Source organism: Anoplolepis gracilipes, chromosome 15, assembly GCF_047496725.1.
Source record: "Anoplolepis gracilipes chromosome 15, ASM4749672v1, whole genome shotgun sequence".
Lineage (NCBI taxonomy): Eukaryota > Metazoa > Arthropoda > Insecta > Hymenoptera > Formicidae > Anoplolepis > Anoplolepis gracilipes.
The window spans coordinates 6,757,055-6,783,536 of NC_132984.1; the positions used below are offsets into that span (position 1 = coordinate 6,757,055).

Consider the following 26,482-nt stretch of genomic DNA (forward strand, 5'->3'; position numbering starts at 1 on the left):
TGTGCGTGTGTGTGTGTGTGTGTGTGTGTGTGTGTGTACACAGGGTGTCTCATAACTAACGAGCCAACGCTCATGAACGGATAGAGTACAGTGAACTGAACAAAAAAGTATTAAGTTATTTTGCGATTTTCCCAATAATTATTAAAATATTAATTAACAACGCTTAGCAAACAATACTATACACATGTACAAGATGTCCGGTAATAATCGCTCCACCTCTCTAGGGCTGATAGAGCAGGTCAAACTGAACATAAAAATCCTGTATCATTTTCCGATTTTCGCAATAATTATTAAAATATTAATTAAAAACGCTCAGCGTATGAGCGCGCGCCGCATATAGCGTTCAGCATATCCTGAGCATTTTTAATTAATAGTTTAATAATTATTGTGCTAATCGCAAAATAATACAGGACTTTTATGTTCAATTTGACCTGCTCTATCTGCCCTAGAGAGTTGCAGCAATTATTACCGGACATCTTGTAGATATGTATAATGTTCGCTAAGCGTTTTTAATTAATATTTTAATAATTATTCCGAAAATCAAAATGACTTAATACTTTTTTGTTCAGTTCACTGTCCTCTACCCACTCACGAGCGTTGGCTCATTAGTTATGAGACATCCTGTATATGTAAAAATAGATTTTTCTAGTTGTAACCACAAATTTCTCAAAATTGCATAATCATATATGCAATATATAAAAAACCTGAAACTGCTGAAATTAATTACTTTTTCTTCCTCTTTTTTCGTTTTTTTAAATTTTATGTAATCATTATTCGTGATGCTAATGCATTGAATGTATCAATAATATAATACAGTGGGACCTCTTATCCTACGACATTTTCGGTCCGGCATCTTCCCCTTAAACCTCTGATCCTACGACAAAAATTTGAGAGTGCGGGTATAATTCCCCTTTCGCGGTCATAGCATAAGAGGATTTTTTGTCGTAAGATAAGAGGTTTCGTAGCATAAGAGGGTCGTAGGATAAGAGGTCCGACTGTAGTAATGTCTTTATGTGAAAAATTATTATATCTTTGATAACACAGGTTGCATAACAATACACTGCAAGAGTAGCTGATCTCGCGAAAATTGAAATTTTTTGTCTAAGTAAATTAGGCTGGCTCGAATAAATTTTTTTTCCTATCACTACTACTGTTACTCGTTCATGAATTGCCAAATATAAAATATGTGTCTACTGTAATCTATCATAATTCACATGTGATTGAGTCACATGTTTTTTTCAATGTGATCAATCAAAATGAATATATCGTTCTATAAATCAGTCAATTCTTTTTTTAAATCAGGCAATGATTTATCGCGCGATATGAAAAATCTGATATCGCGTCCCAGATGTGCTAAGAAACCAGCAGCAGACTCGTAATATTTTTCTTGTTAATCATGTAAATGAATTATGATCTGCAAATGAATCTATAAATGAATTAGCATCTCTATCCCTTCTGTCTACTTTTCCCCTACTCCCCTTTTCCTTTGCCCTAACTTTTTCGCAAACCCGTTTTGAACGAACCATCACGGATCACTCGATTATCGGAGCGCACCGGATCGGAACGACCGCATCATACCGCACCGCACCGCACCGCACCGCACCGCACCGCACCGCACCGCACCAACACCGCTCTCTCTTTCTCGCTACTGCAAACTGCTTACAGCCCCCTGCTACTCGGCTTACTGCTTACTCTCAGCTACCCCATCATCGGCTACACCCGCGCCACGCCACTCCTTTCCACCGCCTGTGGCACCATAAAATAACAACTTAGTTATCATGAAATATATACGTCGCATCCGTGTATGAGAGTGGTGGTAGTTTCGTATTTATAGGATTGTAAGGAAACAAGTGAGAATAAACAGGTAGGAATATGAGGGACATATTACAATCAAAATATCGAATCCATAGGTGAAATATATGTAAATTTGATTGTAGTGTAACACACAATTATAAACTAACTTTACTTTCAAGATTCTATGTCTCAAGATCATAGTATGGAATATATCAGCATCATCGCTTGTGTGTATGTACGTGATCTCATTCTATTTAATCTTAATACTATTTTTGACGCAAAAAAGTCCATATAAATTATATTTTTATATTAAATATATAAATTTTCTATATTTTTTATATTTAAAAACGTATTTCAACATAATTGTTAGATGTTTAATATTATCATATATATATATAGTTATTTTATATAAAATTATATACCATAAAATAGTTAATTGTACACACACACACATACACACACACATCTTGACTATGATAGTTATACAAAATACACGCGATTAAGTCTTTCGCGAAATGCTAATTCAATACCTCATAGCAAACCACCCTTGAATCCAAAAATCTATAAGCTTCCTGTTTCCTAGATTTCCAAAAAATTCCAAGACCTAGCCAATCGCTAGCAAATAGGTAAGCAAATAGATATTTTTAACATAATATATATATAAATATATATATATATATATATATATATATATATATAATCTCTACATATATGTATTGTATATACACGCACACACGCTCGCACACGTATACATACATGTGTGTGTATACATTGAGGAAAAGATATCTCTTTGAGTGGCCTTAAAAAAAAAATTATTTTTTGCTTACATCCTGTTCGTACAAAAAATGTAAAATTATTGTACATACTAAATGAAAAGAAAAATATTTTTTATTTATATATCAGCTAAAAAATTTATATAAAAAAATAAATTGTATTATTTTTTTGTTTCAGCTAAACATATTTGGCAATTAACACAAACCTAAAATAAGAACTTTGAACGTTTTAAAAATCTTTCCCATTATTATTTATTAGCTGAATGAATAATAAATATAATTTGAAAATATTTAGGAAAAATTTCTAGTAAAAACTATTTCGTGATACACATTGATTTATATATTATAAATACAAAGTTTTTTTTTTTTTTAATGAATAATAACCTCTAGAATAACCCTTGGAGTAAGAATATGACATTAAAATTCATAAAGGAAAAACAAGAAATACGTAGACAGTTCCGTTTTCTGCAATCCATTGCGCTTTATTACAAATGAATCTATGATATGCAGATTTACATGAACGATTACCTATCAATCAACGCAAAACTTATTTAAAAGAGTGTACCAAGCTTTACCATTATAACTATAATAGAAAATATTTAATATTTAGAAAATAAAATAATTTCACAGTGAAAAAGGTTCTATTTCCATTTTGCAATATTAATCTCCGTCAATGAAAAATATCATGAACGCTACAAATAGTTTTTTTTTTGCGAGTTTCAGAACAAATGCATAAATCTATATTATATTTGTTAAATTACGGAATATGAATCAAAATTAAATTACGCGCGCGTGACCATAATTAATTAATTTATTAATTAATATCAACGTAAATTACGATAGTTGCATGACTCGTAACACGAATAAAAGGAAAGCATGTGAAAAAAATATACATGTTATAAGGCAAAAACTAATCACGTCTCCACAAAATCAAGGAAATAGGCAGTATTAATTGAAATATATATATATGTATATAACATGTATGTATTTAAATGATAGAAGAACATGAAGAAGCGTGCGAGTGTTGCTATAGTAGGTGATGGAATACCTTTTGCAATCTTCAACATAGATTATTCGGCACTCATTGGATGCGCGCACACTCATTGTTATCCTCTTGTACGCTCGAACAAGCACTTCCAGCTCAGTCCCTAGAAATAAAAAAAAAAAATTGATCGATCATAACGAATAAATCCAATACTTTATTGCTGTTCAAAAACTTGAATCATTTTAGCGATAATATTAATCGATTATAGTTGTAAAAAATATTTATAAATTTTTAATTCTCACCTAGATTTGGAACGACTGTCCTTTTGCCTGTCCTGAGACTTGCTGCGTGAGCGTGATTTGCCGCGCGAACTTTTGCTGTCAGAACGAGAGCGGCTGCGACTGCGGCTATAGGAGCGCCTGCGATCTCTATCGCGGCTACGCGATCTACTGCGGGATCGAGATCGAGAACGTCTACGATCTCTACTTCTACTACGTGATCTATATAAGCGCATTCAAATATTAGAATTTGTCCATATATTAATTATATTAATTATATTAACATTAATTATAATAATGTTAATAAAATGGCAAAGCGATTAGAACATTATAAAGCATATTTTAATCTTTATAAATTATTACAATGTATTAAAAAAATTGTGTTTATTTATCCACCTTTTAGCTTGTATATCTTCTTATCCATCAACAATATTAATTTTTTATGCATAAGATAAAAATTTTATAAATTAAGATAATAAATATTATTATATTTTGAAACTAATTATCAGTATTTTCTGTTATCTAGAGAATTATTTAGATGAAATAATTGCTGTATCTTATCTTTATTTAGATAATAATAGTATATGTTTAGATGCTTTAGCTAGATAAACTTTAAATAAATCATCTTATCTGATTGTGAGATTAAATATTATGTATTATCTTGTCTGTATCTAAATAATTTCAATGTTATCTACATGAAACATTGCTGATTATTCAATAAAACAAGATGGTAATTTAATCAATATTAATTTATATATCTAATATAGAATCTTTTTTAACGCAAAAATTGATATGTATGTAATACAGTTTAATTTACCATTTTTTCTAAACTTCAAATCTCTCTTAAAGTTTCGTTTATGAAAAGTTACAGAATGTTATCTAATATGACTATAATTTACCTTCCGCGACGACGACTTCCACGGCTTCGATGAGGCGACGTCGGACGTCCATATCGAGCCATTTGAACACGCAGTTCCCTTCCATCCAACAACCTTCCGTCCATAGCGTCTAATGCATCTTCTGCATCACGCTTATCATAGAATCTATCAAAAGATATATTCAAAGTGTTTAATTTTTATGTTTTTGTAACATTTTTAGAATTTCTTCCTCTAATGTAACTAAAGGAGGAGGGTCAATAAGGCCCGATTTTGGGCCCCTCAGGATTTCGTTGTAACTCACCAGAATTACTTCTTAATACAAAAGAAACTAAATTTAGCTAATTTTAGCCTAAACAGACATGTTCAACGTACCCGTTAGCCTATTTAAACAAAAATTCGTATTTATAGATATTTTGTCTAATATTACACAACTTGCCTGAAAATTTTAAATATTGTATTGGACATGATTAATATCATAATTTAAAATCATTCTTATATGTAAAATTGATGTCAATGAAATACATTAGAGAGTACATACATATCTGGTCGCAAAACCCTGAAAAATGAGTATTTTTCATTGAATCTATGAGGTGTAAAAAAATCTGACTTGGATGATCTAGCAGATTATGTATTATAATTAAATCAGAAAATCATCTGAAAATACATTTTTTATTCAACTACTCTCAAGTGTCCAATTAATGAAAGTTTAGAATCAAAATGGAAAAGAGGAATAAACTAGATGAAGCAAGGCGGGAAGGGAGGCGAAAGAAAGGAAAGAAAGGCTATATTTTTTTTTATTCTTGGAGCCTGATTTAATTATAATACATAATCTGTTAAATTATTAAAGTCACATTTTTTTGCACCTTATAGATTCAATACAATAAAAAATACTTATTTTTCATGGTTTTGCAACCAAGTGTGTATGTGTGCACTATCTGACATATTTCACTGACATCATTAATTTTACATATAAAAATGATTTTAAATTATGATGTCCACTATAATATTTAAGATTTTCAGGCGAGTTGTGTAATATTAGACAAAATATCCATAAATACAAATTTTTGTTTAAACAGGATAACAAGTATGTTAAACATGTCTGTTTAGGCTAAAATTAGCTAAATTTAGTTTCTTATGTATTAAGAAGTAATTTTGATGAGTTACAACAAAATCCTCTTACAACTGACCCTCCTCTTTCATTGATAAAAATAATTTTACAATTTCTCTAAAAAATTAAAATTTTCAACAGTAATTCCTATAAATTTGTGAAAAGTGTAGAAATTTATGAGTTGTAGAAAATATTTATAAATTCTTACTTTTTAATAGTAAACATTTTAATGAGCGATGTAGTAAGATGTATAGAAAAGTTGTAGATAATAACTACACTATATAATATAGTTGTAAAAAATCAGAACTTTTTATATAAATTTATGAAGAACTACAAACATAGCTCAAATTGCATAGTTTGACATAGAAATTATGTAGAAATAATATATCTACATAAAAAGCTGCAATTATATCATAAAAAATTGTAATTTTCGTGTAAAATTATTTTTACCGAAGTTATCTTTAATTTTAGAAAATTTTATATTTTAACCATGTCAATGTAAAGAAAAAAAATTTATATATATATATATATATATATATCGGAGCGATTAAATTCTAAAGTCACACAATATAATGGAACTGGTCAGGCTCTCGTGTCATGACGTCAGCATCATTATCAGTCGCGTCTGCATTTAAGAGCTTGACGGCTGTATAAAATATATACTTTACTTTCGACATACGACATCTCACGCCGCGTCACCAACCGCTATCACATATCTAAACTCACCTGACAAACGCAAAGCCGCGACTTTCGCGCGTGAAACGATCGCGGGGGATATAAATATCGCCGACTTCACCGCAACGCTCAAACACGCGCCTAAGATCCTCCGGCGTTGTCCTGTACGTAAGATTGTCGACTTTCAAGGAGACCATCCCGTCAATACGGGGCGGCGGTCTACCATAACTCATCTTTCCTTCACAAATTTACTCCTCGTAATTTGATAAGCAAGATTTTTGAAAGACGAATCTTTCACGAGTCAACTGTTCTATCTAAGCGACGGGACTAACGAAGACCAGCAATAAGATGGCGAATATCTCCAATCACTCTCTTCGAATGGTGGAAGAGAGAAGAGACTCACTACGTATAGAAATACTAGATTATGAAACTACAGCCACAATACAGTATATACAGTAGCGCAACTCTCCCGATTTTTTATTGGCCAAAATGGAGTGCGCATGCGCGAAATAAGCGAGTAACGCCATCTGATCTTCTCTTTCACTTTAATAACTCAAAATAATATATGTTAATAAATAATATATAGAGAAATAAATTGTTAATAATAATTATTAATAATAATTGTAATATTTTTAAAATAAAATAACATTTAAATTTAAATGTTATTTTACTTTAAAAATATTACAATTTTAAAGTAATTCTTTTTACCTTTAACAGAAACTTTCAGTTTTCACCTTTCTTGTTGCATAAAAGTAAAAGTAAAAATTATAAAAAAGTTCTTTTATTAATAACAAAGATGTAAAAATGTGCATTGCGCATGCGCGAAAAGACAAAGAAAAGCTGTACGCTTCCTGTTATGTCTCACTCCCATTATTCGCAGGCGTCAGCTTCAGTGACGTCACACTCCGTCTATTCATATATGGCCTTGTTTACACCGACATACTTTGATACGCGTACTAAATACTACTGACCAATCATAGCCATTCCATTCTTTAAAAGACTGGCCATGATTGACTAGTATAGTACTGAGTACGCGTATTAAGTGATACCCGTCTGGCCAATCACAGCCACTCCGTTCGTTAGAAACATAACTTTGATTGGCTAGTACAGTACTTAGTACGCATCAAATGCTCGGTGTAAACTAAACTTATATCAAATCGGAATTGCATATTGCATTCCCCAAATATTCTAAAATAATCCGAGAAGTTGATAAGTTATGGAACTTATTTGTTGCATAAAGTGACATTTTTACTAAATACTTAGAAAATTAATTATGGAGAATCAACCCTTAAATGCACACGAAAAGCCGCCGCCGTATTCCATCGCAACGGCTCCGACAGGTATGTCTTAATTTTTTAGGTTAGATTGCTTAGATATTCAAAGATACTTTCCTCTCTATTGCGTTAAAAAAATCACAATTTTTCTAAATAATGTGTAAATAATTATTGATTTTATTTTATTAACATTTTTTTCTTTGAAATATTTTTAGAACTATTAATTGAAAATACTATATAATATAAATAAATAATTGGCTCTAACTATATAAATAGGTCAAAAGTTTATTACAGATATTTACGTTAATTATTTTTGAAATAAAAAAAAAGGTAATATTTATTTAACGGAAAGAAAGGAAAGCGATAGCAAGTTATGTAAAGCATTGTTTATTTCACATTATAAATTCTTATTGTTAGTGAATATACCATGTCAACCGCCTCCTGGATACTATCCTAATACTGATACTGGCCATCAAGGAAACTACGTTCCATCATATGGTTCTGTACATTCTACAGCAATCATTGTTCCAGAAATTATTCTAGTTGGTGGTTGTCCTGCATGTAGAGTATGCATTAGTTTTTTTATGATTTGAATATATTTGTCACATGCTACAAAGCCAAAAAATTTATATTTAATTCACGTATAACAGGTAGGTGTGATGGAAGACGATTATACATGTTTTGGTCTACTGTGTGCGATTCTCTTTTTTCCCATTGGAATTATTTGCTGCATGCTGCTAAAAACAAGGCGCTGCTCGAATTGTGGAGCTTATTTTGGTTGACGGAGAATAAAAAAATGTATATATACTTGTATATAAAGAACAATTCATATCAAACATATCTATATTTAAAGGAGATGTTAAAAAAACAATTATGTGATAAGGATTTACTCGAGGGGTTGGTCATTGAGGTAATTTTTGTACAAGGGCTAGGTAATTCTGCGGCAATCCCAGCAAAATTTTGGATAATCCAAGGTTATTTTTGGTAAATCTAAATAATCTTTAGCGTTAAAATAATTTAAAGTAAAATTTCTTTTTCAAAATTTATTTTTAATTTGAGATACTATTAGGTAATCTTAAGTAATTCGAGGTATAATTTAAGGGTAATCCGTATTAAAGGGTAATTTTTGTACATTATAACTGTTAGTGACCAACCCCTCGGATTTACTGTTATAAGTGAGAATATATTTTTGTAAAGTAATTATAATATATGTATGTGAAAGTTATTTTAAATGAATAGAAAATAATTCAAATTCATAAACATTAATGATTATATAAAATTAGAAAACAGCGATTTTCAAATATTTTTTTGTTATAAATGTAATTTTTATATGACAAAATTTTGAATATATATCTTATTACATACGTTTCTTATTATGTACTCACTGTAATTATTTTTACTAATTATTAATATTTGTTCTATGACAATATACTTTCTTATTAAATTGAAAAAACTGAATTAGCACAATATAGTCATCTGTATGCATGTAGATATATTTTATAAATAGAGTAAGTTTCAATAATGTTAAATAAATAGCTTTATAAAATTAATATTTATATATAATTTTACAAACACATATACATGTTAACTTGTAGTTTTTAATTAATTATTAATTATACTTCCCTTAATAAAAATATTTTATGAAAATCATGATAAAATTATATTGAAATAGTACTGGAATCACATACAGAAATTTTAAACCTTTTTTATTGCAATTTTATTAAAATTTCAATAAAAATTCAGAAAAATTTAATAAAAATTTTATTCAGATTAAAATTGCATTTATTTTATATATTTCGTGAAAATCCATATACACAGCATAAAAAGATTGCAGACACATTGCAGAATAATTTCATTGAATAATTGCAATATCAGTTTGTTTATGACTCATTTGTACATTTGTTTCTCCTGAAATCTATTTATGTGATGTGTGTGACAAGTGCTGAAGTTGACAGCTGGCAGTATAATTTAAGTTTAAGCCTTACTTTTTGTTCAACCGGAGCTATTTATAAAGTGAAGAAACAGAAAAAGAAAAGAAAGGTAAATATATAGAGTATCTTCTTTAAAAGCTAGATAAATCTAAAAAATACCATTTACATATATGTTATTCATTTATTATTAGTGCCTGTTACTGAATCACAACAATAAATAGAACGGGATTGATCGCGAAGAAGGGAAATATAGAATTTCCAAATTTTCTGACTTTTAGATAATAGCAGAGATTAATCTCTCTATAGTATAATATTGGGCGAGTTTCTTAATTCGTCGATTGATCAATCTCAAGAAGTGTAAATACAGTATATATACTGCATTTGCATATCATGCGATTGATCAATTGATAAATTAATTAAAAAACTCGCCTATTCTCTCTCTTTACCATTATATATATATATAGTGCCGGTTTTAGCATGACTGGCGCCCCGAGCAAAAATGATCATGGCGCCCAACTTAAGGGGGGCGCCATGATCACTAAAACCGGCACTTCAATATAATTTTATCATGATTCCACTAGGAATATCAATTAGTAATTTCGAGTAATTATCATGATCGCACATATGAGAATTCGGGGGCACAGGCGACGCCCCTAAAAATTTGGCGCCCCAGGCGATCGCCCGACTGCATTCTATCCAAACGCCGGCACTATATATATATATATATATATATATATATATATATATATAGAGAGAGAGAGAGAGAGAGAATATTATAATATTATAGAGACATTGGGCGTTTTCCAGCAAACGACAGTGTAACACAGTGTCCATTAGTGTAAGTGAGACACAACGAATGTTCTCCCTCACACTAATGGACACTGTGTCGCCTGTATTACTTGCTGAAAAACACCCATTAATCTCTTCTATATCTAAAAGTCAGAAAATTTCGAAATATTGCATTTTTCCTTTTCGCGATCGATTGATCTCATGGTATTTATTATTATATATATATATGTATATATATATGTCACAAGTTTTATATATATACAGAATGTCCTAAAATTCTCGGACACGGAATGCACAACATGATTGTCTATGTCAAAACAAGCAACTTTTTCCTCAGCGAAAATGTCGAGAAAAGTTATAATTTTGCTAGTTTCCAAATTTTGCTATTGTAAGAGTGACGTCTTATGACGCGTATCACGATACGCGCGTATTAAGCGTATCGAACTCTGCAACCAATCACAGAAGTTCCGCTGTTTTCAACACGCTGGAGTTATATACTGTCCCATGGAGCGAATTACGCGGAAGCGGAACCAGCGGATGGCTAATCACAGCACTGTTTTGACATAATTTTTGAAAAAGTTCTATCAGAACGATCCCGTGATTGGCGATCCGTTGATTTTGCTTCCGCATAATCCGCTTCATGGGACAATATAGGATCAAAACTTTGACGTATATTAAACACAAACACGTACTTTTTGAAATGTATTTAAAAAAAAAATGGATTCAGAAACTGTGCTACTAGCCACTTTCTGTTTAATTAAAAAATTAAAACAAAGTAGTATTTTTTGTAAAGAAGAATTGCGACGCAAAATATTCCAAATGTATGCATTATGTACACTTGTAGTAAGCGAAGAAGCTAGAAAGAAAGCGACAATTTTGGGTGTGGCCTATATTTAGTGTACATCAACGATTATTACAAGGAGCAAGTGATAATCTTGTTAAAGAAATGGAAACTGAAGATAAAATAAAATTTGTGAATTATTTTCGAATGAATCCAATTATATTTCAAGAACTACTCAAATTAATTGGTCCATCTATTATTAAACAACATGTGATTTGAGATCCAATTCCTCCTGAAACACGTTTGTATATTACACTTCGTTATTTAGCATCACGAGATAGCATGACATCGCTTTCATAAAGTACACTTACACTTTGGGTACGTTCGGGGCGACACTATTCGTGCAATTTAGTACTATTGACTGTTCACAGAGATAGGTAGTAGTGCTACCAAACGCAATCGTGCCGTCATTAGTGATGGTGTGTGACGTCATAATTCTACGCTACCAATGCTATTCCTTCCAAGGCAGAGTGGCGACAACTGGGTGCCACTTTCTGATTGGTCCGTCATTTTCCAACCATTGCCGCCAGGTTTTCAAACTTATCTAAATTTTGTATTAATAAGTAAACAGTGTTTAAATTAAAAATTAAAATAGGAAATAAATAAATATAAAAAGAAATAAATAAATAGGAAATAAATAAATATATATAAAAAATTATATATCACATGTTATTTTTTCACATTGTTAAAAAATAGATGTTTATATTATATAAAAATAGATAAACTCATTTGAAACAAAAAAATAGATAAACTCAAATCACATTTGAAACTAAAAATACATAAACAAAACTTATTTAAAACTGAAAAAAAGATAAACTAAACTCATTTAAAAGAATAATGCATCGCCATAGATTTACTGTCATAATATTTTCGATTACTTAATATAATTTTACGCTTATTTTTAAATTTTAAACGTACCGTTGCAAATTTGGAAAATAACTTAAAACGCAAATTTATGACAGTCTGGAATGTATTGTGTGGAAACATAATTAAATTTCTCAACTAAAAAATTATGTAAATTTACATTACGCATTTTTTGAAAATAAGGACTGTAATGTCTAAAAATATTTTCTAATTGTAAAAAAACTTGAAATATTGGCTTATTAACAAAATAAAGACTATTTGCATTATAACATTTAATTCTTACAAGTTCAGAAAATTTAAAATTTAATGGCGTTTTAGAACCAACAGATTGCATGCAAACAGAGCATGTAATACATGTTTTTTTAATAGATGCCAAACAATATCCTGCAACATTATATAAGCAATTCATCTCTATATTATTATATTCTTTTATTGCACTATTATCAAACAAAGGAATTTGATCTATGATTGTAGGAGATTGTAAGGATCCATTAGATGTAGGTGAAGGATTAGGTACATTATCTTTTTTGGATTTTAAATATTCTAAAAAACCAGAAAGATGTTCACTATCATCAATTTCATAATTTCCCGTTAATATTGGTTTTGTAAACATACTTATGGCAATAAGTTTTAAATTATTTTTAAATTGTAAAGGATCTAAAATTACATTTTTATGGCGCAAAAGTGAGAACAGATTTTCTATGCAGTCTTGCGTAAGACGACCAGTCAAAACAAATTCAAAATTGCATTCGTTTAAAAGATATTGTACCAAATTAACAATTGATGTTGTAGAAAGTATGATTCCTCTTTGTACAGGTTTAAATATTCCTTTTTCACCTATTTTTATTTTTTTAAAGAGATCAATTATTTCATGAAGAAAAGAGATACTATTATCATATATTTTTTTGTTCTTAATACCTAATGCTGTACAGCATGATCTAGAAGTCATTAATGAGAACCATTTAGATATTTGTTTAACAAACCATGCAGTAGTGCGAAATTCCGGCTTATAATTTTCATTTGATAAAAATTGTAAGGAACTATTGACATGGGTTGAGAAAACATTTTTTGCTTTGTTTACACGCATTTTATTGTAATTATTAGTACAATTAACATTATTATATTGTAATCTAGGTGTAAGGAGAAATTCCAGGTCTTTTTGAGACTCAATTAATTCATTAAAATGTGTAATCTCTACTCTATTAGATGGTAAGTTATATTTTTGAACAAATTCATCTGGCAAGATGAAAAACCCATTGGAAACTAAGGCTTCTTTCAAATTTTTTAGAAGATGTGGTATATCTGCGATAAAATATAAAAATCTATCTAAAGCGTAGGGATGTGACATACAATTTCTAACATCAGAATGCCGTCCCACATTGATTCCACAACATTTCCATATTTTACCATTTCCAAGACCCATGTCAGAAGTTATATAATTTACATGAAGACCAATTTCTTCAGCTTTTTGAATTATCTGAAATATAATATTTTTAACAGTTTCTCCATTAAATGAATCACCTGTATAAAAATAACCTACAACATGCTTCCATCGCTTAGCTATGCCCGTTAGCATAAACGTTAGAGCATGTGTTGCTATACCTTCTTCATGTGGAAGAGTTATATTTCCAAGTAATGTTTTTGTTGAAGAATCATAAACATACTTTGGACTTATACTCATCTCATCAAGAACAAGTTCACATTCTTTATTGATATCTTGAAAAGAATTCACCTTCAATTTTAAAAAATCAAACATTTCGTTTGAAATACCACTCTCAAACTTCAAATTTTCTACTCTTCGTTGTAAGGTGCGCAAACTTGGAAGTGGTATTTTTTGTCAAAGAAGTTCTTCGTAACCACTAGTACCACAAGTTAATCTAAATCTAAGCGCATTTTTAATGGTCTCATTGGACCAATATTTTGTTCTTTGTGTTCTTTTTAATAAAGCATTGATTTGATCATCTTTAAAAATTTCTTTTAAAACTTTTCTATACTTATCATTCTTCATTTGTTCTTCAAGTCTTCTTAATCTTAAACTTATCATCTTATATCTTTTATTTACACGATATAAATTAAATTGTAGTTTCTTAATTATCTCTTCTGAATTATTTTTTTCCTTTACCTTGATTTTATCATGCATTATCTAAAAAAAATATATATATATAATATTTAAATATATACTTTTTTTTATTTTGTGTACATATTCTATCATATTTTACTTTACCTGTTTATCATTTATTATAATTTGATTTTCTTCATTAACAAGTTCTTGCTCAATAATGTCAAGATTAAGCTTCTCAGTAACAGATTCTTGCTCAATAATATCAAGATTAGATTTCTCATTGTTAATATAAAAATGTAGTTTTTCTTTTTGAAAATATTCAAATATAGTTGGCACTGCGTTTGGTTTTAATTTTTTTTTTCCATCGATTCTCCTCTTTTCCCACATTTCAGGTTCAAAATGTACCTATCAATACAATAATTAATTAAACAATATGTTATAACATAAATATTCATTAACAAGTAATTTTACCTCGCATAAATATGAATTTTTGCTTGGTGTCCAGTTTGGGTATTTATTATTAATATTATTAATCCATTGATTTCGGCGTTGTATATTTGTTGGTAACATTTTCATGTTATATCCCTTCTGTGCGGAATTATTACAAAAAGGAATTGTATAGCTAACCATTTTGTAAAAATTTTGTAATTTAGATTTAGACAATCAATATATTATTAACAGAAAATCTTAACCTCACTGACAGATGACAGACAGAGTTACAGACAAAGACTGCATATGTCTCTTTCGCACATTTCTTTCTCTTTTTTGCATATTTCTTTCTCCCTCGCACAATTTCGCTGGAAAATGGCGGACCTCTCCTGATGTCGCCACTCTATAGGCTCTCTAGTCTACAATAGCCGTAGAACGTAAGGTTGCAAGCAAATTGATCAATGACAGTCAAGCATTTTTGAAAATGCTAAATCGTTAGGTGGTCACAAATAAATTCTTTACAACGTTTTGGTGGTCCATAGTTTATCCAAAAAATGAAAAAAATTATGTGCGATAAAATGACGACAATGACTGTAAAATTAGCCGGATCAATACATTATTTATTAAGCAATTTTGTCCAAATTGGTCTTATATGATAGAAAATCGTTTAGTGGTGATTGGTAGTTCAATTAAAACGTTTGGATTTTATTGAAAATTTTTTTAGTAATAGATTTTGGTTCGAAACGAACGAATTTGGCAGAAAAAATCGTCGCTCTGCCACGCGAAGCGAGAATATAAATATTTTATATTCGAATATAATATAAATTTTTTAAGATGATCACTTTTGAGGCTATGAAACACAGACTTCTATACTATAACTAGACCGCTAACTTCCTTATATATATATTAGACCTAAAAAGTGACCCTGAAAAATATGTACAACATTAGTAGGATAGAGAAAAGGAGGGGATAGATATATAATATGGCTACTATAAAAAACTCGTGTGTGAGTGACATTCACAGACTTCTGTATTATATAGAAGTCTGTGGTGACATTGCTTTAAATTTAACCAATCAGCGTGACTGTCATCCTACTAATGATGACGCATGCGCATAAGTTTTGTACATACTTTTCGGTGTTATGTACTTTGCCGGAGTTAGCAGTCTAGTTGTATATAGAAGTCTGTGGTTATGTCTGTTGTCGTGCAGTGCTGTACTAAATAACTAACTCCCTAGGAACCATGTTTAATGATTTTGTTTTCTGCGCATCCAAGCCACATACATAATCGCCATGCGTGAAAAGTTTCACGTAAAATTTGGATAAGTAAAAAATGAAAAAGTAAAAAATTTCACGTGAAATTACATGATCGCTGCCCAGAATAAACCGCTGTTAGTAGCAATCGAACACTAAAGATACATACTGGCTGTGTTCCAAAATTCACTGCCAGTACTGACAGCATGTTATCATCTTTGTCTAGTACTAGTGAACAACAAGGATGACAATATGCTGGCAGTACTGGCAGTAAATTTTGGACAGCCTAACTTTTCGGAGGTTTGCATTTGACGTCACAGCATCGCACATGCGTGCGAATAAATCGGCCTATCTGCCTTCCACAATATTTTCCATGAGATTCGCCATCTTTGTATTACATGATACACGACAATGTGTCTACTGTGCCGCTGACAATGAACCGCAGCGGTGACTGTGATAAGTGATCCGCGTAAACCCATTCTCAGATCGCTCGACGCTCGAGTATACATAGTGGCAGTGGAGAAAGATAGGTAGCACATCGACCGCTGAACTAGAAGGAGCATATCCCTTGATGACTCGCGTTTCACGTGAGCCTCAGGCAAGCCGGAGTAGCTCGCAATTATGTTCGATGTACCGCAGAAGTTCTACGAGCTGTGTCGCCTTTGTTTATCCGCGGACGGTGTTAAATCGTCCATATTCGAGGAGGAGGGCATTCAGCGAAAGATATTAGCGTGCCTGTCAATCACGGTAAGTGTCATAATATTGACAATTGTCTTCAATTTTTATCGGGAAGGGGGAGGGAGAGTCGTCTCGTCGTCATTTGTGATGCGTCTCTCTCTCTCTCTCTCTGCGTCGTTTCCGTCGTGCTCGCTCTCTCTCTCCCCCTCTCTCTCTCTCTTTCTCTTTCTCTCTCTCTCTCTCTCTTCACACATACACTCGCACGTTTCTCCTTTCTATTTCTCTTTAGCTCGCACGTCTTCGCGTTCGCGTCCCACTCACACCTGATCACGTCAATGCGGATATATGTATGTGTATGTATGCATGTGCGTTGTGTGTGTGTGCGTGCGTGTGTATATGTATGTATGTATGTCTGTATGCACGTACATGCGTGCCACGGGAGAAAGTTTGGCAAGAGATGTATTCGCGAGATAAGCCGACGAGCAGAGAGAGCAACGGTATTTAAAATGGCAGTGATAAGCCCTGCGCGCGAACTCGAAGAGTGGAACTCGAGTCGGAGTAGCCGTTGACTGAGAGGGGGAGCAGCGGCTCCTTATTTGGGTGTCCTGTTATCATGTTTCACACACGAATTTCGTTGTCACATTACTGTATGTTGTATGTTATCCGCGCACCACTCGTCTCTAACATTTCTCTAATTTATTATCAATCCACATTCTCTAATTTATTGTCAATTTGAAGCAAATTAATAGAAATAGCTAGCACAAAAGTCTTTTATATTATATATGTTTATGGAAATAATTTTTTTTTAAATTTTATGCAATTATTACTGAATTTTAGCTATCAAACTTTTAGATAAAGATTAATTAAGTTAAGAGGCATTTTTTATGTGAAACTATTATTTTTATATTTTATTTATATATTTTATATATATATATGCACAATATTTTTATATTGTTTATATTTTTATAAAACACCTTTCAAAAAGCCAAAATATTAGAAATAAATATTGCTCTCAATATTTATATATATTATATATTGTATAAATATTTTATGTGTGTGTGTGTTGTGTGTGTGTTTTGTGTATGTATTGTGTGTGTGTATGTTTGTTTTGTGTATGTGTTGTGTATGTGTGTGTTTGTTTTGTGTGTTTGAGTATGTGTGTGTGTGTATGTATGTATGAAAAAGATACAAAATTTCTTATAAATAAAAACTAAAGATCCATTCTGTATTAAAAATATACTTTCTATTCGATATTTTGTTTAATATAATATATTATTCAAAGATTTGTACAGCAATTCAGTTAAATTAGTTTATCATATTTTATAATTGTCATTCAAAAAATTTTGTACATTCATAGATTTTTACTAAAATAAAAAAAAATAATTAAAAATAGTTTTATTGTAAGAAAAATTTCATTTTATTACAGAAATTAATTTGACTGCACGTTACAATTAATACATTTTTTTCAAATATAAAGAAAAATTCGACTTTTTCACATATTGATTAGTTTAATATATATTTCTGTTGATAAGGTAAAAGATGGCGATACCTTACCGTCAATTATCTGCCATCGGTGTGTATATAAATTGGACTTACTGCACAACTTTCGAGAAGTGTCACAAAAGTCTGATATTATACTTAAACAGTACCTGGATTATGCCAAGCAATTGTCATCCCCTGATGAGCAGGTATTTGAAACTAAATAACAAATTATATTTTAATAAACCGAATCTATATTAGAATCTATATATATATATTAGAAAAACATAAAAAGGAAAAGAATAGAAGCTAATGTTCACATCTTATTTTGTTTTGTCCAGAAAGAGACTCTCTCCACTGCCAAAGTAGTAGGCGAAAACCCACTACAATCGTTCCTCGAGTTGAATAGGACATTATTCGATGAAGAGTCTAACTCCGAGCCGGCCAGCATTAATCAAAACATAATACCTCAAACTCTAAAGCATCATCTACAGTTGCAAAACAGTGATATGCCAGAACATGATAATATTAAGTGCGAACCAGAAGATGACACATGTTCTAATAGCTCCGATCCTGAACGGCTAGAAATTGAGGATCGTGACGAGCAGGAAATCGAAAGTGAAGAAAATGGTTACGACATGACTGTTAACAAGAGAATTAAACTTGAAGACAATTATGATGGCTCTGAATCCAACACTGCAAATTGTAGTCCAGTTAATAGAATGGATACCCCAGAGAGCAATTGTTCCGATAGTAACATTGATCATGAAACAACGAAGCTGTGGCAAGCTTTAGCTAGGTAAGTAAATCAAATTTGTTTGTTTAATAAATATTTCCTTGATAACCGTTTGCAGTTACCTGAATTCTACGATTACATGTAACTAGAAATAGAATATTTTTTATCTATACTTTAATCTTTAAAATTTTAATAATAAAATTGTTATGAATTATATTGTTAATATACAGTCAAAGTTCCTTATTATAGGGGTTGTATAGGGGATGCATTAGGTATAGAGTTAAATATAGGGATTGCTTTTTAAGAAAATTAAAAATTAAAAAAATGTTATTAAAAAAGGTGATTTTATTTGAAATTAATAATCAAACATAATACTTAATATTATTATACAATATTTTCTGAGATTTATGTTAATAAATTACAACAAATTATTTAAATATTATTAGATAGTTTATCAGAAATTGATTTTAAAAAAATTGGTAATTTTTTTTGTTTTGCTACACTTTGCAGACTCCTGAACTTTTAAAAATCAGACTTTTCTTCATTGACGTGATTGACGATTCAAAAGAATTTATTTATTAATATAGATATAATAGATATAATTATATATATATATATATATATATATAGGTATAATAGAATTATAATATATGTAATAGAAAATAGCATTCTAATAGAATACAATTGAAATTGACTACAAATTACGGAGTTTTCTAATCACGAACAAAAAGATTACAAATATTCACTCCGCGAATATTGAAAACGCGAATAAAGAGCTTGGACTGTACTGCATTATGTATGTCACAATTTCATATTCTTATATTTTATTATGTGCGAAATAATGAATTAAATTTAAATTTTAAACTAGGGAAATATTTAATTTTAGCAGTTTTTTTATCAAAATAAATTCTTTTGTATGACTACAATTTTTTATGTTAATGAATTTTGCTTTTATTTATTTTAATTTATAGATAATTCTATTTATAGATAATTATAAATTTTTATATTGATCTAATCATTCAGACTTTTAATCTAATTTTTATTTGATTACAAAATTCAAATTTAAAAAGTTATAAAAAATTATTAAATTATAATAATGAGTTATAAAATTATATATATATATATATATATATATATATATATATACATATAAGCATTTGCTCGAGCTTTTGCTATTTTATTAATTTTAATTGGAAATCATAAATCAAGTTAATAAGAGATGTTGTAACTTATGTAATGAGTAAAATTACACAATTATACGTTTATCTATTTGTATTTGTTAACGCAGTAATAGAAGTTTGGAAATTACACGAACAAATGGTGATAAGTTAAACAATGGATTTACCGGCGAAGCCACAAATTTGCTGCGCTCTTTGATTAATAACAGTCAGATTGGCATTACCGCCATTGACTCGGATAAAATATCTCCGCAAATCAAATTCTATAGGGATACCCAGGGGACAACTATCGAACGTACGCTAACCGATTTTCCTGTGCTTGGTAATCGTACGAATATAGCAACTTTAGAAAATAAGGTAAGCGAATGATTTGGTCTTAAAAACTTTTTAAAAAATTTTCTAAGGACAAAACAATAAGGAAGTTCCTTCGCAAATTTCTGGACTCGTTTGTACTTATTTTTTCTTCTGAATGAACAAAACTTTTTTCTTCCGATATATACATACCTCGCGAACATCTGTCCGTCTAGTAAATAGAGAGAAAAAATCCGCAGGTACGAGACGGGTGACCTTAGGCTATTGAGTGGACCATTGATCGATCGAGAATATCTTTTAGGATCTTTTATTCAAAACACATTCACTTCCAGGTAGAATTCCGTGAAGATAATAGATAAACCGGGCATTTCTTTAGGACTCTTTTTTTCTCTACTAAATACAATATATATAGGAAAGATATAACATAAGATAAATATATGTTATATATTTATATTTAAATATTTTATTTGCTTTTAATGTTTTTTCAAATTTTAAAAAAATAATTTTATTGGATATGTATAAAATAACGAGCTTTTTCAAAAATTAAACGTACAAAAAATATTTTTAAATATTATATTGTATATTAGTATTATTAGAAATAAAAATATATAGAAATATAAATATTCTTTATTAATTTATAAATTAAATTGTAATATTAAATTATAAATAAATTTTGATATTTTAACAATATAATTTTGAAATGTTTTGCAAAATATGTTCTTATTTTGAAATGAATCTGCAATGGAAATTATTAACTGTTGTGTACTTTTTTAGTTTATCTCTTTCTTGGTAACAGGTGAAATGTAAACATGAGAACCATATTTGTCTCTTTAAAAAAAAATAACAGTGTTTGAGCAAGGACAATATCCTCAATTCATCATTTACTAAAGTGTTTGCTTTTTTTTAAATGTTTATAAAATTTTAGAAACAGTTATTTTTGGCCTAAATTTTACTAATAATGCCTTAAGACTATTTTAATTGAATATTTCTTGATTTTTACATTTTTGCAGATTTTTATTAATACATTATTCAAGAACTTGAGAAACTTCATTTTTGGTCATTATTATATGTAAAATTTTAAATAATTAATTAAATCAAAATATCAACTCTTTGAAAAAAACATGAAATAATTCCTAACCTGAAATTATAGTGATTTATTTTGTACTTGTTCTCTAAAATTCAGGGAATTCTCATGAAATTCAGGAAACTAAAAAAAATCTTTTTTTAACAATTTTGTTCTTATATTGTTAGCAGTAAGCCAAATGAATTAGGTGTTTAAAATATATATCTATCTCTGTTTATATTCAGTGTCTTAACAAAATATTAGATATGCATTCTTTATTGTAATTTTTAATAATATAAAAATGAAAATATTATACAAGTGAAAAATGTTTGATAACTATTATAAAGATTACTCATCACAATGTTTAAAAAACACATTTTGAAAAAATTTGAAAATAAAAAAAAACATAAATGACATCCAGTCTCTTTTACAGAGTGCCTCGATAGATAGTAATCCATCTAGCCCTGCCAGCATTGGTCGTAAGGAAATAACGACGAAAGGTCGCAGAAAACAAAGCTATCCCAGTAAGGCTCCAGCAAGTCCGGACGTTGTCGCGAATTACCAACATGAATCCAATAATGAAGAGCAAGCTCAGGACTTTACTACATGGTCGAACAAGTTGAAAGGAAAGGTATATATATATATATATTTTCGTGCAGAAAAAAATCTGCTGTTTGTAAAATAACGTAAATAAATTGCGTATGATAAAATGTTGCTGTAATTAAATTTTTTTTTTCTTTTTTTTAGCTGGACGATCAGAAACAATTCGATCAGCAAAGTGGCAACATTGCAAAAAAGGTCGACATGTCTTGCACAAATTGCGGTACTATGACAACAACCATCTGGAGAAGAAATATGAAGGGCGAGATGGTGTGCAATGCTTGCGGACTGTATTACAAACTTCATGGTGTTAATCGCCCGGTTACTATGCGAAGAGATACTATACATACTCGCAGACGTAGACCCAAAGGTGAAAAGCCAACGAGACACAGAAGTAAGAGGCTTAATTATTTATTCTTTTTTCTATTCTATTTATTTTATTTATTACCAAGGTGCCTTCTCGTGATGAGAGTGATAACAAACAATCCTCTATATTTATTGAAATGTGTCTTGTTGCAATAAATTTGAAAATTACACTTGAGCTGGTCAAGTCAATGCCAAGAAATATAAACATTGATTGCAAATAGTTTTATAACGTTTAAATATTCATTCGATATAAAAAAATTAGATCCTAATAATTTCCTCAAAATATATTGATCTCTTTAATTACATTACAATATAGAATGAAAATTTATCCTAGAAAGATTAATAACCTTGTCAGAAAAAGGGGACGCGGTCTTAGCATCTCAATCAACAACGGAACCAATGGATCCCGAGAGCGCGGACATGCTGGCGGCTCTTCGACGACAAATTCAGCCTCACCTGATGATGGCAGCGTTAACGCCCACACGAATAGCTAGTGGCCATCCGCCTCCGCCTAACCCTTACTCAATACCTTTGTCTAGTTACATGATTCACGTAAGCTATCCTTTGTCTCTTATACTGGAGTAGACAAATAAAAGATTTTTTGCATTTATATTTGAAACGCTTTAGAGAGAAAGATTTATTAAAATCAAACTGTAAAACATTTTACTCGAGTTTCAGTTCCATAATTTATCTTTTTTTGCGAATTGTTATCAAATACAATTTACTATAATATTTATTAGTAATATAATTTACTATAATACTATTTACCATAATTGTAGCCACATGCGAAAACCGAGGAGCGTGTACAGCGGCATCTGTCGATGGATACTGAAGAAACGGATGAAGGCGACGAGGAGAACGTTTCCGATGTTCCTTTGAATTTGGTGGCGACTTCACTTTCAGATGAGACGCACTAAGAAAGAGCTTGGGTTATCCATCTAGGTATGCTAACATGTATGAAAACTTTTTACCGCCGTTTCGGTGACCGTACATTCGCTTCGAATGAACGTCCATATCTTGGCAAACTTTTCCCAGTACTTTTCCCTGAAGAATTATTTATACTGGGGACTGTGACAACGTTCCACGAAGGAGAGTCGTCAAACTCACACCGCGACGCATAATGCGTGCATAATGGAACGAGATGATATTAATTACGCAGTATTAATTATTCAAGATGTACATATATATACACACACACACACACACACACACACACATACACAGAGAAAGAAAGAGAGAGAGACATACACAAGTATATAAGCACGGATAACGCTAAAAATACTACACCTCCCTCCTCACACATATATACATACACACACGCACACATACGCACACACACAACAAGAAAATATTTTTATACAAAATTTTATATGCTCATAAACTCGTATATATACATATACACACACACACACACACACACACACACACACACATATATATATATATATATATATATGTATATGTGCTGCGAATTCAACCGTGCCCGTTCGGAAGTGCTCGTCGTTGTCGTCGTCGTCGTCGTCGTTTTGTTTCATATTGTACCTTTTTCGATTGGTGGATTTGTGCAGTGATGCCGACGGCAACGTCGGTATTTTCTCTTACGGCGTACCTGCAACATTGTTATGGCTTTCGACATGTTACTTCAAATTAAAAAAAAAAATTCTTTTGACTTTAAATGTTGTGCGCAATATAATAATGTTGAATCTTTTTTTTAATTTTATTTTAACAGGATTAACAAGTCAAAATACTATTTACGTAGCGTGTATGTTACATACTACGAATAGTACAAGTGTGTTTCTGTATGTTTATGCGTGCATACATTATATATATATGCACACATACACACACACACACACACACACACACACACACACACACACACACACACACACACACACACACACACACACACACACACACACACACACACACACACACACACACACACACACACATACACATCATATAGTTTTCGAGTAATCAATTTAGCAAACACATAATTTTTCATATCATAAGACTCCTGTTTGCCCTCTTCTCCTCCTTCATTGTAATTATATCGAATTGTGAGATTAAAAGTTAAGAATGCACATTTTTTTTACACTAAATGTCGAAATTAATTTTTTTTATATGTCATCACCAGTATTTAAAAAGAGACGAATAAAATTCCACAACTATTTCTTTATTATCTATATCAATAAATGCACATGCATTGATTTTGCATGACAAGTGTAATTAAATCTAATATGTTTTGTATTTTTAGTAAAAATAAAACTTATATAATAGTTAATCAAAATTTATAATTGTACTTTTTAATTTACAAATTGAAAAAGAATTTTTTATATATAGTATTTTACTAATCTGTATTATTGAAAGTGAGTGATGACATGTGAAAAAAATTTATTTATTTTGATGTAAAGTGTAATATATAGAAAAAAATTAAAATGCTTTCCTGCTTTTGATATTACCATTTAGTTTAATTGCAATAAGGAAATAGGGCATATTGAAGAAACATTTATATTTTCTTTAACGCATGTAATTTTTTAATAATAATTAATATTCAAACTTAAGGGGATCTAAAATTACCGACAGAACAACAGAATTATAGATTTTGAAAATCTCTTTTTTGACTACAAGGACTGATAAATCCTTCTCAACAATTAAAGTACTTATAAAACAACACGTGGGGGCTAATAATTTCATATAAAAATGATAAAAAATTAAAAAATAACAGTTAGTCGTAATAATATTTATTTAATTATAAAAAGTTCTACGGTATGTTCGTGCAAGAGATATAGCGTCCGCGTTTGGAGTAACATAACAGAATATTAGTAAACTTTTGGAAATGACTTTAGAAGCCTAGTAAAAAATATTTTCAAAATCTGTAAAAAATTACTCTCGTGCATCTGTGAGTATGAGAGATTGAAACACAAACTCACGTCAGACGCCATTTCTAAAAGTTCACAGATATTTCTTCATGCAATTCCTAGCAGAAATCTATTTTACTTTGTGTGTATAAATTGCAAAATTTTTATATTAAGTAAATATATTGTTATGTTAGGTTAAATTTTGGTCGATAATATAGAATAGCTTTTGGATCCCCTTAATCACATTAATTTCAAAAACATTTTAACGAGAGTCAAAAACAGAATTATCCTTAATTCCGTAGACAAATTTTATTAATTAAAATTGAGATTATTACAATTAATGGACTTTTATTAATGAGTCATATATGCAAATATATATATATATATATATATACACACGTTAGGTGGCTATAAAATAACTGGAAAGCTGTAAAACCAAACAATAAATTAATTTATTTTTAATAAAGAGATTAATAAGTCTCTATGTGAAAACACAAATTTGATTTAATTTAGTTTATTTCAAATATGTCTCTCTTTGTCATCGACAAACTTGTGTAAAAATATTGCGTGTTCGTTTTCAGATGCCTCGATTGCTTATTGTCTTCCACTTCTTTGTAACCAAATCCCCAAATCTTCCAAATCACTTGACGATTATTTTATAGCCGTATTAGAAAAACATTTTTTTGCTAGAAAGAAAAACAGATATATGTGCTCCAGAAAAAATTATAAAGAAAAAAAAGAAAGTATTTTGTGACTCATTGATACACGAGTTTAGTTAATTGTAATAGAACTTATTGATTAGAAAAATCAAAATAAGTTAAGTTTTAATATATGTGCGCGCACCTCATCTTACATGCCGCATTTTCTACATTTCATATATATAAAAATTTGAGTAGCCTGATTTTAGATAACACAATATATATAACAAACAAATGATTAACAAAGTTAATTATTAATTGAATTTTACTTTAATTAGAGATATAAACCGAAATATAAGTTGCATTGGTCACACTGTAACTTTCCTTTCGATACAAATTTTCATGTAATATTTTTATTTTACGACGAGAAATGCGATAGAAGATTAGAAAAAAATCTTTCCGTGAAAGATCTTGCATTTCATACACAATACATATATTTTAACAGGTTCGTCTAATGACGAAAAAATTAAGCCATTGACAATAAAAATGATAAAAATGTTTGACGCAGAGAACACTTCGGGGCCTGAAATGAAAAGAGAAAAATATTGTATTAAAAAAAAAAAAAAAAAAAAAAA

At 30.2% G+C, this 26,482-nt stretch overlaps 3 protein-coding genes and 1 long non-coding RNA gene across 14 annotated transcripts; 2 read left to right on the forward strand and 2 right to left on the reverse strand.

Annotated features, from left to right (window-relative positions):
• Nucleotides 1-1,008: 1,008 nt before the first annotated feature.
• LOC140673910 (serine/arginine-rich splicing factor 2-like) lies at nucleotides 1,009-6,912 on the reverse strand. 2 transcript variants are annotated; one of them, XR_012048125.1, is made up of 5 exons: nucleotides 6,543-6,912; nucleotides 4,730-4,873; nucleotides 3,855-4,052; nucleotides 3,616-3,715; nucleotides 1,009-1,746 (listed from the first exon to the last, which is right to left on the reverse strand). XR_012048125.1 is itself a non-coding variant. In XM_072907158.1 (4 exons), exons 1-4 carry the CDS (start codon nucleotides 6,722-6,724, stop codon nucleotides 3,709-3,711), a joined length of 531 nt encoding a protein of 176 aa, XP_072763259.1. In that variant the 5' UTR covers nucleotides 6,725-6,911; the 3' UTR covers nucleotides 3,024-3,708. The 2 variants fall into 2 exon arrangements, 1 of the variants encoding a protein (XP_072763259.1); XM_072907158.1 differs by lacking the exon at nucleotides 1,009-1,746 and having other exon boundaries at nucleotides 3,024-3,715; nucleotides 6,543-6,911.
• Nucleotides 6,913-7,614: 702 nt separating this feature from the next.
• LOC140673830 (membrane protein BRI3-like) lies at nucleotides 7,615-9,078 on the forward strand. The gene is made up of 3 exons (XM_072907031.1): nucleotides 7,615-7,831; nucleotides 8,183-8,331; nucleotides 8,416-9,078. Exons 1-3 carry the CDS (start codon nucleotides 7,765-7,767, stop codon nucleotides 8,545-8,547), a joined length of 348 nt encoding a protein of 115 aa, XP_072763132.1. The 5' UTR covers nucleotides 7,615-7,764; the 3' UTR covers nucleotides 8,548-9,078.
• Nucleotides 9,079-13,239: 4,161 nt separating this feature from the next.
• LOC140673796 (uncharacterized) lies at nucleotides 13,240-15,528 on the reverse strand. The gene is made up of 4 exons (XR_012048106.1): nucleotides 14,724-15,528; nucleotides 14,415-14,657; nucleotides 13,923-14,333; nucleotides 13,240-13,667 (listed from the first exon to the last, which is right to left on the reverse strand). It is a non-coding gene; the product is annotated as an uncharacterized lncRNA (long non-coding RNA).
• A 782-nt stretch (nucleotides 15,529-16,310) lies between these two features.
• LOC140673794 (uncharacterized) lies at nucleotides 16,311-26,111 on the forward strand. Of its 10 annotated transcripts, XM_072906965.1 has the most exons (9): nucleotides 16,982-17,108; nucleotides 18,144-18,299; nucleotides 18,432-18,889; nucleotides 20,115-20,361; nucleotides 21,801-22,010; nucleotides 22,127-22,373; nucleotides 22,680-22,897; nucleotides 23,125-23,287; nucleotides 23,381-26,111. In XM_072906965.1, the coding sequence occupies exons 1-8, from the start codon at nucleotides 17,016-17,018 to the stop codon at nucleotides 23,260-23,262; spliced, it is 1,767 nt and encodes a 588-aa protein (XP_072763066.1). In that variant the 5' UTR covers nucleotides 16,982-17,015; the 3' UTR covers nucleotides 23,263-23,287; nucleotides 23,381-26,111. The 10 variants fall into 10 exon arrangements, with proteins under 10 accessions (XP_072763068.1, XP_072763072.1, XP_072763073.1 ...); XM_072906967.1 differs by lacking the exon at nucleotides 16,982-17,108 and adding an exon at nucleotides 16,311-16,680 and having other exon boundaries at nucleotides 23,125-26,111; XM_072906971.1 differs by lacking the exon at nucleotides 16,982-17,108 and adding an exon at nucleotides 16,312-16,680 and having other exon boundaries at nucleotides 22,701-22,897; nucleotides 23,125-26,111.
• Nucleotides 26,112-26,482: the final 371 nt, after the last annotated feature.